This window comes from Serinus canaria, chromosome 3 (assembly GCF_022539315.1).
Source record: "Serinus canaria isolate serCan28SL12 chromosome 3, serCan2020, whole genome shotgun sequence".
Classification (NCBI taxonomy): domain Eukaryota; kingdom Metazoa; phylum Chordata; class Aves; order Passeriformes; family Fringillidae; genus Serinus; species Serinus canaria.
The window spans coordinates 50,123,249-50,137,674 of record NC_066316.1 but is presented as its reverse complement, the minus strand read 5'-3'; the positions used below and the strand labels follow the sequence as shown (position 1 = coordinate 50,137,674).

General features: G+C 40.6%; 1 protein-coding gene across 2 annotated transcripts in view; it reads right to left on the bottom strand.

Moving 5' to 3' along the window:
• The window catches only part of ARFGEF3 (ARFGEF family member 3), a 93,818-nt gene that overhangs the window by 78,966 nt on the left and 426 nt on the right, over positions 1-14,426 (bottom strand). For both annotated transcript variants that reach the window (XM_050972538.1, XM_009092799.4), the window contains exons 2-3: positions 13,454-13,505; positions 1,292-1,373 (exon numbers count right to left, since the gene is read on the bottom strand). In XM_050972538.1, coding sequence (XP_050828495.1) covers positions 1,292-1,373; positions 13,454-13,505 — 134 coding nt within the window. The remainder of the gene's footprint in view (positions 1-1,291; positions 1,374-13,453; positions 13,506-14,426) is intronic.

Genomic DNA, 14,426 nt, shown 5'->3' with positions numbered 1-14,426 from the left:
CAAGTGCTTTAGCACTGTACAGACTGATGAGACTTAACTCAATCTGCAGTGAAAGTAATGGGGTTTTTTATATAAAGAAGAATGATTAGTTCAGGATGGGAGATATGGAGCTGTTGGAGTCCAGTGCTAAGATAACAAAGGAACTGGAGCATCTCTCTTATGAGGAAAGGTTGAGAGCTGGGACTGTTCAGACTGGAAAGAGAAGGCTCAGGGAGGATCTCACCACCACATATAAATATCAGAAGAGTGAAAAAAGGACAGGAACTTTTAAGTGGTGCCCACTGACAAGACAAGAAGCTCTGGGCACAAACTGAAACACAGAAGGTTTCCTCTGAACACCAGGAAAAAAATTTACAGTGAAGGTGATCAAGCACACGCTGTCCAGAGAGGTTGTGGTGTCTCAGCTCCGGAGCTACCTCTTTTCCAGCCTAAACAGTCCCAGCTCTCAGCCCTTCCTCATAAGAGAGATGCTCCAGTCCCTTTGTTGAGAGATGCTTCAGCCCTTCCCTTCTACAAACACACCTTGCCCCAATATGAGAAAATATCTAACCAAGTGTCTGACACTTCATATGGTGGATAAGGTGAATTTGAACGATCCACTTACATCTTTATATTCCCAGAACAATTTCTTTCTGGCCCTCCAAGGGAAAAAATTCTTTTTGGAAAATAGATTTTATACCCCAGCAGTGTGCCAGGCTTTTCCACAACTAGCATCCTCCTAGTGGTAAGTATTTACTGACTTGTACTCATTTGTCCAATTAAAAGAAGAGTAAACTGCTTTAGTTTTTATACTGTCAAACCCAGGAGAGTTTTTGTGGTTGCTTGAGCTGCACTGCTGCTCTCTTTTGCAATTTCATAGACTTCCAAATCAGATGCTGTTTCTACAGTTTTCAGAGTACAAAAATAACATAAAGAACACAGCTCCAGATCCTCTATTAACCTCTCCATCTTCCAAGCACTGCTGTCCTTTTTTCTAATCAAAGAAAACAGCAAGTCCCAGCTTAATTTCTACGATGCTTAGCAGTGGCAAACTTTTCACAGGGCCCACAAGGAAGAGTACATCTATATTTCAGTGTTAAAATCCAGGACCTCCCACCTATCTGCAAAACATTTTTAGGCCTCTTCAAAATCACCAGCCTTTACTTGCATTCTAACTTCTGCACAGAAATGTGAACATTATTGTTAGGTTCACCCAAGGACAGACGCTTTTTCTGTTGTATTTTTCAAAAGAAAAGCCTAGATTTGCTTGACACCCACTGCCTGCCAACACACTCCCACTCTTAAGTCATACCTGCATCCCTGCTAGAGCCTGTTGGGCCAGCTTCATGCTCTTTGATTCCAGAGCCAGTTGAAGAGGAAGGAGACACTTCTCCCTAAGGAAGATTTAAAACAAGTGAGAGAGGAAAATGCAATTAAAATTGGTATTCAAGTAACATTCCAGAAGGGCTGTATCAGTTTCAGAAAGATCATGTTTGAATACAGCAACCAAAGATAATTTCACAATTCTGTGAAGCACTTTTACCCTCTAAAGAAAGCTGGCATATTTCTTCACACACTTCACACATCTCTAATCCAGAAAGCACCTTTAAGTGTTTTTACATTGTGGCTTTGTTATACTCTCTCTGTTAAAGTGAGAACTCACATTTGAAATCAGTGGATCAACAGGTGCCAAAACAAGGTACCTGTGCATTAACTGGTACTCCATCAGCAAGACACAAACAGGAAAAAAAGAAGGAAAAAAGATTACTACAGTGTATAGTACTAACTGAAGGATGCTAAAAACTGATGATTATTTTGACCTGCATCTCTTCTAGGCAGAACACCACACTTGTTTTAGACTTTCTACAGATTTTTGCAACAACATATAAACATTTTGGGCATTGTTAATACAGAATGAATTTATTCTTACATTAAAGTGGATGAACACTGGGAGGAGAAGGGAAAATGAAGAAAGTCATAAGCCACTGGAGTGGATCCAGCTCAGTTTCATGATAATGAAGACAGGTGGGAGCTCCTATGGCTTATGTGTAGCTACCTTGCACATCAGCATGTTGCCTGCCATCTGTCATCACATACTGCAATGAGCAGAGAACAATAAGAGCTTTGGTAGACGTCCCAAAAAGAAGAGCAAAAAATGACAAACAGGAGGATGAAAATTAGAACAGATTCAATTAGCTGAACTTCCCATCCTTGCTAAAAATGTTTAACTGAAAATCTAATTTAGGTTGCTGCAGACTGTGTTCCCACTGTATTCTTGGAGAAAATGAATTGCCATTGTGTCATTTCCTGTTCTTGTTACACACTCAGTCAATTAAGCCTTTAGCATTTCTATGCTACAGCTATGAAACACCTGCAGAGATATCTTACAATGTTTGATTAGCTTGAGTACCCTTCACACTTCAGTTCAACCTGCCATTTAAATGCATCATCTGATAGCATGAGAACATGAAGGACAGGCAGATAATCCTCAGGCAGAACAGGAGAGAAGGATGCAAATTAACACAGTCCCTTCTAATGTCTTAAGAATTTAGTTCAATAAGGCTGCAAACTAGGGAATGCAGATTGCAATTACCTTAATGGATTTGAGTGCAGTGAAGTAAGGGAATTACTTTTGCCCGTATACCTTGCAACTCTTTTATAATTCCACTCTGTTTTGAGCAGTCCTCCACCATGGGATTTCACTGCTTACTGCATCATCTGCAGTTCTGTATGGTTAAGTGACAATTCATGCAGGTTTTATAGTACTACACATGTAAGACATTTTACATAAGTCCTCAGAATAGGCTGATGCACAACAATATACTTCAAAACATGTTTAAGAACATTCTCCATTTACATAATGTACAGAAAGTAGTTTCACACCCTAACTCTTGAGTATCCATACTGTTGCATGCTGGTGTGGACAGTTTGAGACACAAATACCAACTTTACCCTGATTGAAACACATCAAGTACAACACAGAGGGAGAATGAAAGGAAGGGAACTCCTTTGACTTGGAGGAGAGGAAGTTACCTGCCAGTGCAAGCAGAAAAGCTCAGCGACAGAACCAAGTGCATAATCTGGGGCCAGTACCTCCCAGAGCACAGGCTGTCCCTCCTGAGCCACCTCACTCCATGACTGTCAGCTTTGTCAACTGCAGAATGAGTGATGGGAACACACACAGCCTTTATATTCAGCACACTAGGTTACAATGACCTTTCTAGTTGTCCAAGCTTGTCAACCTATCAACCTACCTCTTTCCCTGCAGGTCTGGAATAAGGGATGCTATGGCAGGTCAGTCAAAACAGACTGCCAGAAAGGTCAGAGCAAGACAAATTACTATTGTATGTGGAGAGATCATAAAAATCTTTCTATTCTCACTGTAATGACAAAAAAAGCCTTTAATGAGAAAAGAATAATGGCTCATTAATCCACTCTCACGACAAAAACTATAATGAAGATAGGAAATTGCCTAAACTTCTTGTTGTTAGTGCCTGGAACACAGTTCTCACAGCCCACCTTCCCCTCCTTGACTTAGGGAAAGGGGCATGATAAATGAAGCATTTTTCCCTTCATGCAAATGGTGATAATCCTATTATTTTTAATCCCATTTCTGAAAATTAAAGATTAAAAATAAGACAGCTCTCTGCATTATCTTCCTGCTGAAATTACATAGGAGAAGCAAAATTCAGAACCTCAAGGCCTTATCAGCATCCAGTTTGCATTCCATCGAATAATTCACAGCCCAGTCAAAGAACAGATAAGAATTTGATTCACCACAGTTGCCATTTTCTGATACACTGTTTATCAAGTCACAGCCAAAGTCTGACATAGAGTCAGAGTAACCAATGATTGAAAATATTTTCTCCATCTTGGCTGCTTAAAAAGAACAGAGTAGCACAGTGCAATATTATTAGCATCACTTATACAAGAAGAAGAGTTGGCCCATGATGAGAAAATAATTGGTAGAGACGAATTCTCAGAATTCTGCAAGTACCCACAGCTGCTACCCTTATGTAAAACAAACAGAAGCAAACACTGTCCTTGCACAAATAGGAATGATTTAATTTACATAAAACAAATTCTAGTGTTGTATATATGAACACATATACATATCAAAATAGAAACATAAATCTTTTTTCCTGTACTTGTTTAGAGAACATTGATAAAAGATTCCACCAATAAGTTTAGGCATAATGGAAGTATTTAAAACCTGGACTAGGAACATAGAATAAATGCATCATTTTTCAAGTAATAACTCTTCAAGAAGAAGGAAGATTTAAGTCCTTGCTCACATTCTAGAGAAATGATTACTGCAGAAATATTATCATCCCACTTACAAAGAGAACTACAGTCAAATTCAGGTTGGAGAGAGGTTTGGAATCCATAGTATATAAATACAGGGCAAGTTCTCCCATCTCCACAATGCAGGAAGTCAAACCAGATGATTACAACAGACCCCTCTAGCACTAAAATTTCTACCTCTATTCAAGTACAAGTTTGTCAATAGTACTTAGAGAAATAGTAGAGCAATAGGAAAAAAACAAAATTCTGAAATCTTCCAGTTAGAACCTTCCTTTTCAAGAAAAAATAAACCAACAAATCTTTATGACACTGTGCCACTATAAGATGATCATGCACCATTATACAACTTTGGTGCTACTGTGCTGTATAAGAATGAACAAACACTCAGTGTTGCAATTTACAGGTCCTGGAAAAAAAAGGAAACAGTTGGGAGACTGTTGCCAAACTATGTAGAGATAAATGCTGGCTTGCATCAACAGGGCCAGGATTTTAATCCAGTTACTCACTAACACAGAGACACTTGTGGGCATGTTTCCTGTATCACAAGATTTGCCTCATATATTTGCACACATCAGGTGAGCTTCCACCTTTAAATTGTAATCTTTCGCTGAAGGCCTTTTCATTTTTCTGTCTCACCACTTGCATCTTTTTTTTTTTAATAAATTTCATTCTTTTCCTTCCTACAGAGCACAAAACTCTTTGGTTTTATCCAGTTACAACAGAAAGGCTTCTTCTCCTCTGACTTAAGGTTAATGTTCCTTTTCTTTCTATATCCAATTTTCTCACCTCAGCTGCTGACATCAGCTCTCTCTCAGAGTCCCATCCAACTCAGTATTTAATTTTTCCTCCCTCTTTTTCTCATGTATTCCCTCTTCCCTTCAATCCTTTTGCTTTTCAAACCCAGACACGAAGTCTTCACCCAACAGTTAAATAAGTCTGTCTTTGCAGGGAAATATGAGTTGCTTATCAGAGGATGTTTAATGACACAGGGGGAAAAAAAGGGCAGAATTATGCCTAAATGTAATTTCACAGTTTCCTAGCTAGAACTTCAATAATTCTTTTTTCAACCTGGAATTGTGAGTGAGATTGCAATTTAAAACTGCTTGGTATTAAAGAAGTGACATAATAGTATTTATAATCTTTTTTATTTACATCCTTCCTAAGATAAATGAATTTGCCACCATAGAAGCAGCATAACTCTATTCATGGGTAAGGCAAACATGAGCAATTTAATTCTCCAGCCAACCCAGTGCAGCCAAGACCACAGAATTCATACAATCATAATTAAGTAGCTCAGCACAGTCACTCAGCCAGAGAGCACTTCTGAGGTCATGTGCCTCCTTGTACACTAGCTAATAACATCTTGATTTTAACAGAAACACAAAGTTCCTAGATAGGAACTTGTTGTCAAGACGAGAACAAAACAGAACAAAAAACACCTATAAGCACAAGGCGTACTTTGATTTGAGAGGAGAGGAAGAGAGGCAGCAAAAGATTCTACACAATATTAAAGGAAGGTGGACAAGGCCAAAATAATAATCAGATGCTTCCAGTCTCCAAAGCTCTAGTGTAATCTCTGATGTGTTATCATTGCTCTCCCTAGAACATCCACCCCCACAGATATTTGCCCTTTGTGCACAAGGTATCAACAGTCACTTGCAATTTCAGCTCTTAAGAAGCTTGATGACACATGTAAACTCCACCAGGTCTTAATCATAAAGCAATCCGTGTCCTTTATGTGATTTTGTTGATTTTGATTTGAATTGGAGTATGAAGATGAGGTGACAAGCTGGACTTGCTCAGCCTACAATTTTGAAAGCTTATCAAACTATTCCATGAAATCTTTCTTCCCTAGACTTAGAAGGGAAACTAAAGATTTGTCTAGTGAAAGCATTTTGTTTCAAATGTTAAGTACAAAATGACAAATAAGAGTTTCACGAGAATTAAGCTTCTATCAAGAGGAGTTTTACAATGCTGGAAGAAGGCAGGCTGAGGGAATGGAAAAAGAGACACAGAGGTACCAGCACATGGACATCCTGCAAATTACCTCTTTTTCTCCACTGCAGCTGTGAGTTACAGAAACCAGATGAAGAAACAGGAGAATGAGGTGTATTTCTGGTCATTACTAGTTACATTTTGAAGGTCAGTGCTGTAATCTGCAATGCCATTCAACTTTCACAGCAGTTCAGCGCTAAATCTTGACAGACCTAAGGGATGGTTGCTAAAAATATCCCCATGTTTGCAACGCATTACGTAATTTTATACTCACTGCACTTCAGCATATTCAGTTTCTTAAGAAAACAAACATTGAAGGAAATGAAAGGTAGTGAATTTCCTGCAGCTTTGTTACTTTTCATGGAATGTAAATAAAGGAAATGTGAGAAAAGACTTTCATTATTTCCACTCACCTCTTCATTTTCAAAACAAAGAAAAGTCAGGACTCGCACAGCATCACACAAAGATCAGAGCAGAGCATTTAGCAGGAAAACAGTCCTCTCAGTTTCAGTGCCACCCCTCTCCCTGCACCATTTAGCAGGAAAACAGTCCTCTCAGCTCCAGTGCCACCCCTCTTCCCGCCCCCAACCATATTTCATTCTCTAAGGCAATTATCAAAAGCTTCATGATGTTCTCATTTTCTACTCTTCTGCAAGCACTGAAAGTGATCAAACGTTTAAAACAAACACACATACTGCTATCCCATTATCATCCCTAGAACCTTAGGTCAATATTTCAGTCGCAGCTGCTGTTAGAAGTCAGACAGTTAAAACTATGGCTGCTTTCATCCTCAGCCCCACCCAGCCGCTCCCCACTCCCCACTTCCATTCTACCGGCTCCCATGAGGAAAATTAACTTCAGCCCAGCCAAGACTGTGGCTTTTGTCACAAAAGTAGAATGAATTTTTAGAAGAGCCTATAAAAGGAACAAAGACCCAAGGCAGTGGTGATTATTATAGTTCACTAATACAAGGAACATCTGGAAAGGCAGAAAGTTAGCTTCAGAAAGAGCAAGCACTTCTCTTTTAGAAAAACATCACTGAAGCCAAAGGAAAAAAACTCATTCAAGCTCACAAATAAGAGTAACAGAAACCATGGGTCTTTCTTCATAACAATGCTAAATTTTGCTCAATACAATCAAGAGTCACAACCCCAGCTAACAGGTTTTCAGGGACTCCTGAGGCTGACCCTACATATCCCTTACCCTTTCCTCCCCAGCACCACTGTCTTTTGGGGTTGCAGAAGAGATGCAAAATTTTGCTGAGATAAAAATACCTGCCCATTGGACAAGAAATAGGGCCACTTACATATCCCAGATTAAACATGCAGATTGATTCAAATATTGTATCAGTGGCACATTGCCTTTCTAAACACTAATTTCCTTCCCTCATCTACTCCTCAAGATTAGGACTGAGAATGCAAAATTTTAAACCAAGACCAGTGCATATACACCATCCAAAACACCAAATGGACTACATAAGTGCTCCCACAAGTCTGGATCCAGGCTGTAAACTGCCAGCATGGGAGATGCAGGTCAGTAATCCACACTGTCACTAGGATCTCTTCTTGGCCAGCTGCCTGCCAGGGAACTCATAATTCAGTTGCTGAATGGCAGACAGTGACCATGTAATGGTTGAGCAGCATGAGTCACATCCAGCAGTCACATCCAGGAAGAAAGCACAGGAGCATCTAATGCCAGGTGGTTATGACAGCAACAACAGGAAACAAATTGTTTTAAAAGAAGAGAAAGAGTAAAATAGAGAGAGATATGCTAAAACCACCCCCCAGAACAAAACCCTCAGAGACCACTATTCCTCTCTCCCCACTCCTTACTTCTGTTCAGGGGATCTGCTATGTATGTATCAGCTTTTCTAGCCACTCTCCCCCAGCAGAAAGAACCTAACAGAAAACATGAACAAAATTAAGAGATCGGAGAAGACATAAAACGACGAAATCGCAAACATTTTTTCACAATAGAGAAGGTGAAATGCATTCCAAGACTCAAGATTCTGTAAGTGCATGAATTACCTGCAAAGCTAAGTGGATTGAAAGTCTCTATAGCATTGTTTGTTTGGTGATGAACACACCACAATTACTGCTTTTATTATTTGTTGAGCACATGTAAGGTAAAATGAGTGAGCGTGTTGTTTTCTTTAAGAGATTATAAACTGTATACTTCTCAAGAACTACGTCAGATGCTAATCTAGAGATACCAAAAAAATAAAAATAAAGTAGAAATACCACTTTCATCCCCAAATGTCCAACCCCCCACATGTCCATGACTATAGAAAAAGTTCACAAGTTGCCCTCAAAAGCTAGTACCAACATGATTAACACTGGGACACAAGCAGGAAGACACAGAATTGGACATGAACTGGTTATTATACAGGGCCCTGCTCCTCACTGACTTCTGACTTTCCAGTTGTAATCTCCAGAAATACTGATCACTTTTAAAAGGCCAGAGAAAAGTGTAAGAAGGATTTTAGTGGGTTGACCCTGACTGGATGCCAGGCTCTCACCAAAGCCACTCTGTCACTCCCCTCCCCAGCTGGACAGGGGAGAGAAAATATAATGAAAGATTCATGGTTTGAGGTATGGACAGAGAGAGAGATCACTCTCCAGATACTGCCACAGGCAAAATTGACTCAAATTAGAGACTCTAATTGAATTTGTTATTACCAAAACCAGAGCAGGGTAATGAGAAGTAAAATAAGACCTAAACACCTTCCCTCCCACTCCTCCCTCTTCCCACACAGAGACACAGGGAGGCAGGGAATGTGGGTTATGCTCAGTTCATCACACGTTGTTCCTGCCATGGCTTAGGGAAAGGAGTCACAACCTGCTTCAGTGTGGGTCCTCCACAAGGATTCAAGTCCTACCAGGAAAACTGCTTCTCTGTTCATGAGTCCACAGATACCTGCCAGGAACCTGCTCCAGCACAGGCCCCACAGGCTGACAGCCTCCTCTCAGGCATCCACCTGCTCCAGTGTGGGTTTCCTCCATGGGCTGCAGGTGGATCTCTGTGCCCCCATGGACCTCCATGAGCTGCAGGGGCATAGGTGCTTCTCCACAGTCTGCACTATGGGTTTCAGGGGAATCTGAGCTCAGGCACCTGGAGCACCTCCTCCTTGTCCTTCTTCACTGACCTTGGTGTCTGCAGAGTAGTTCCTCTCACATATTCTCACCCCACTCTGGAAGCAATTACATCTGCAAAACAACTTCTTTTCCTCTTCTTAAATTTGTTACCACAGAGGGGTTGCCACCATTTCTGACTAGCCCAGATTTGGCCAGGGGCACTTCTGTCTTGAAGCCAGCTGGCATTGGCTCTGCTGGACACAGGGGAAGCTTCTGGCAGCTTCTCACAGAAGACACTGCTGTAGCCCCCCTGCTACCAAAACCTGGCCATGCAAACCCAATTCACATTTCTTCCAAAAAGAAAAGCCCCTTCAGAAGTCCCAACCAATCTCTTCTTTCCAGCAAAGTCTGTGCTGATAGCAAGTCACCAAGTTTTACATAGCCTATAAGGCATGACTTAATGACATAATGCATTCCAAGAAACTCTGGCAATCCCAAGTTTTTTCAAAGCAGTATGTGACTGGCAACTGCTGTCTAGCCTCTTATTTTATCCTCTGATATGCAGATAATCCTCATGAGTATTAAACTGCTCCAATCAAACATCTTTTTTCAAAGCTCACTTGCTTGTGTCTGTTCAGTTACCTTTTATAGCTCATATTTCAGCCTCTAAAGTCACAACAAGCCAAGAAGAGAACCTTGTTCAGTGTATAGTGCTGGCCTTAGGGGAGAATTTGCCATCCTGAAAATGCTGAACTGAATATAGCCCAGCTGAGTAGCAAACAACTGTTTGCTGGCAGACAACATTAAGGTCTCTTAAGCTATTTTCCATGTGATCAATTCACCAATTAAAATACAAGCACATCAATTTCTCTTATCTAATTCATTATTTATAAGTCAGCCACCAAGCCTCCTTAAGCACTTAGTATATATCCAATTTTCACAACTCATATTCAGAGACAAATACCATCATCCTAGACAGATCACAAGAGGCCAGTTACCAATGGCTTATGTGACTCTCCCTTCTCAAGAATTCATGGAACATCTACAGTAAAGCCTTGAACTGACTTAAGGCCATTTCCATCTTGATCCGCTTTAATCTTTGTTATTATCTTGCACCCTTGCCCAATACTCTGATCATAAGTTAAAAATACTGAAAAATCACACACACATTCCTATCTCAAGGCAGAGCTGACAAGACTTTGTGGGAAACTCTGTGTTTGTGGGAGATTTGTATTTCTTTAGGAAGTGAGACATTTAAATAATGACCCTCACTAGAATCAATATGCAAGGTCATTAATGGGGATTTTAATTCGTAAGTCCAATTAACATCAAAGGAAGTTGAATAGCAAAACAATCTGATCTAGCTCCCTGAAGATATACCCAACAGCCTTCTATCAAACTAATTAAAGAAATACATTCCAATCTGGATGGTCAGTCACTGGGACTCCCTTGGGGCAAAGGTGCTCCCAAACATAGCAGGCATGTGCTATCTAAACTGCTACCAGATAACTACTGGGAACAGCTCCCGTGCAAATGCTACAGCTGATGTCCCCAGTTAATTGCACAGACATCAGGGAATTGTAGTGCGGTCTGCCTCACGTTCAGCAACTCAAGTCCAACACAAGATGAAATGATGGATAGGTCAGGAACAAGACAGAACACAGTCTACCCCCATACTACAGTGGAGGTAGGTATGTAGCTGATATAAGTATACAAGTCAAAAACCCTTTGAACTCAAATGCTCATAGTGTGAGGAAACACAGAGACACCTTGTCTTCCCCATCATCTCACTAGGACCACAATTTTACAGAAGACAACTTTACAAAGAACCTCTTCTCATCTAGAACTGGGGCGTCAGAAGCAGAAAATGGCTTTTTATTTTATAAGTAAGAAAGAAGTGAGTACATAGTTTAGCTATTCTCATTCTTGAGAGCAGCCTTCATTCTTCAGTTGTAGAAAGAAAAGAACCTAAGTGTGAAGTGTAGATTAAGATTCCAACTGGATGAGCAGCCAGAGGCTGATCTGTGTTACAGCAGCTGATACAACCTGCACCTAATGTAAGATGAAAGCAGAAAGGAGGCACGGCCAGGACATCTCCATCCTGTATCTTGGCTGTGCTTCTGGGCACAGCCATTGCTCTACTTTCCAGGCTATTCTTTTCCAGCTTTAGGAACCAAGCCATCACAGTGCTGCTTTTTAACAAATACCAAGAGAAGAACTTTTATCTAATTTGCACGTCCTGCAGGCAAATTCCAGCCCAAGATGTGGCCCAGTGTGCTGATCTGGAGCCTGGCAGTAGCTTGTTATCAGAGAGTGAAGGGTATGTTTAGCAACATCTCCCACACTATCTAAGGCTGTGTGGCTGAGCCTCACCAAGGACCCCACAACAAAAGCTTTTGTCCAAATGCTCTTGTGTACCTTTCATTTTCCAAAACATCCAGTAATAATGTGCATTGCTACTGACAAGTCTAACATTAAGAGCTTATTTAATCATAGCTACACCTGCAAAGGTATTAACTTTACTTGAAAAAAGTGGGATTTACAGTGGAAAAAATACCCCATCTAAACAAATATATCATTAAGAACACTAGAGGAAGAAGAGAAAAAGACCTCTCTGTAAAGAGGTAGTAGGCAAGGGGAAAAAGAAGAAATGTGGTAACAGCCAGCTAATTAATTCATAGGGAATGACAATAACACTTAAAGGCACAGACCACACACCATATTAGAGGCAGATAAATGGGAAGGTGAAGAGCCAAGTTTTCTCCAGCCACAGTGTCAAGTAAACATAATCCTAGTGGACCTACTGAGAATTAGTCATCCAGTTGTTTCCATTCTGTGCTGGAAACGCATTGTGTCTGGCACTGGTCATGTCAGACCTGTGCTACTCCATCCCCCATTTGATTTGAGGCCTCTTGTGGACTGCAGCTGACAGGAATTTAGAGTGGCAAAAGAACTACTCTTATTCTTTCCCCATCTGGTGACTGCTCTGGAATAACCAGCTCTTCAATCCCTACCTTTCCTTGCAAAGGATATATGAAAGAAGCATCAGGGAATCTTGAGGGGATAAAAACACTCTGGGGAAAGTAATATTGTAGCAAAAAAAATGTCCCCCCCCTGTCAGCAGCTCACAGTGGATACCTGAGAGGATCACAGGACAGGCCAAACATACAGCAGCATTCCTACATCCTCCCTTGTAAGCTTGATCACCTCTGATTAGGGTACTTCTGAATAAGAATGGTACCTGTGCATCTGATAGATTTCAATCAATTTCTTTCATGGATTTGTTGAGGTGGTTTTTGCATGCACACAATCTTTCAGCATCCATTACATTCTCTAATAAGGCAAGCCTAAGCATTTCACATCTTAACTATTAAGCTGTATGAAAGAACATGCTTTTGTTTTAAACACTGCACTTGCTAGTTTTCTTTGATGACTCCTAATGGTTCTGTCAAAAAGGACAGTGAATAATTTTACCTATTTACCTACTCCATAACAATGATAATTTCCAAAATGAGATTTTAAATAGCTAGACAAATCAGGGCCATGCCACCTCTCCCATTTTATATGTGCACAAACTGAGGTGGGAAGAAGGGAGAAGGCTCACTCAAGATAATCTAGCAGGCTAAAGGAAGAAGTAGGCATAGAAACTGTATTATTTTGGTTCCTAGTCAGTGTCCTAGCTATATGATGATATAACTTTTTAGTTTCCGGAATATTTATTTTCAGTAACAAAACCTGATTTAGATTTAAAAGAACACAAGCACACTGAGAAGAACTAAGAAGCATCATTGCTTCTTACTGAAAGATGGAATTTAGCAGGGAAACTCTTTAGCCCATAAGAGAGTCCTCTTTTCTAACCAATGTCACCTCTAGACATACTCATGCCCATTTTAACACATTTCCTTTGATTTCATTCAGGGCCAAAGGCCAAGGGCTAATCAGAAAATTATCTACTACTACCAGCTTAGGTATGCATATCTAAAAACTACAGAAATCACATAGATGCAGCCCACTCCTCTACCTCACTTTTAATTCAAAATTTTTTCTTCAGTTTTACAAATACTCACAAGCTCTACAGAACTCAAGTTCAATGTTCTTACCTCAGCTGATATGGTGGTATCTTGATAGCAGCATCGGGAGAATCCAAGGTTTCTGTATAATTAAAGAAAACAACAGAGCTTTTAAAAGAAACTTCTGAGTTCAACCACAGTTGATACATCTGGCTACAGCCTCTGAGCCAATGATCCTAACGTTTATACCTACTCCACCTGACAGAACAACAATCACTGCTGCTCCGCGCTGCCAAAGCTTTGCATAAATCTGCCAGGACGTTGCATGCCCAATGAGAAGGCATCGAGTACCATCTTTTCCCTTTCACTTATCAGCACTTCAGCAGCACATCCACTAAAACTGGAACAGTATAGAGGATACTTGCATGGCTGCTGTGCAAGGCTAACACGCAATTAATGAAGCAACTCATGCAACATCATGATGAAACACCAGTAATAAGACAGCAACAGGTCTGATCTACATGGAATGTTGTAGCTATGAATGGATAAAACCCAAAAATTTAAAGCAATTGAAAATATCCCAGTTAAACTGATTTAAATTAAGGGTGCTGATGATCAGTGTTCTAGGTTGTGAATGTCAAAAACCACTTCAAGACACAATCTCAGAAAATGGGTGGATACTAAAATATACCTAAGCTTGTGCTCCCTTGAGAGATTAACTCGTTATACTGATCATTATATTGCAAAGATAAAAGAGCTCATGTAATCCAGCAGAACAAAACTTCTAGCTTTTAAAACAGATTCCCGAACATAAGCCAGCGTAAAATCTGTATTGCTTGGTTTTTTACGATGATTTAAAGGAGGGAGGGGGCCTCTAAAGAAAAATACAGCACCTCCAAAACATACACGGAAACTGACAGCTACTAATACCGGCATATCTGCCTCGCAAGCGCCACGAAGCAGATCCAGGCGGTGGGGAAGGTGAGGGCGGGGATGCTCTCCGGGATCGGCAGCAGGTGCCACGGCCCCTTCCAGCAGCGCGGAGCTCCCGGGCATTTTGAAC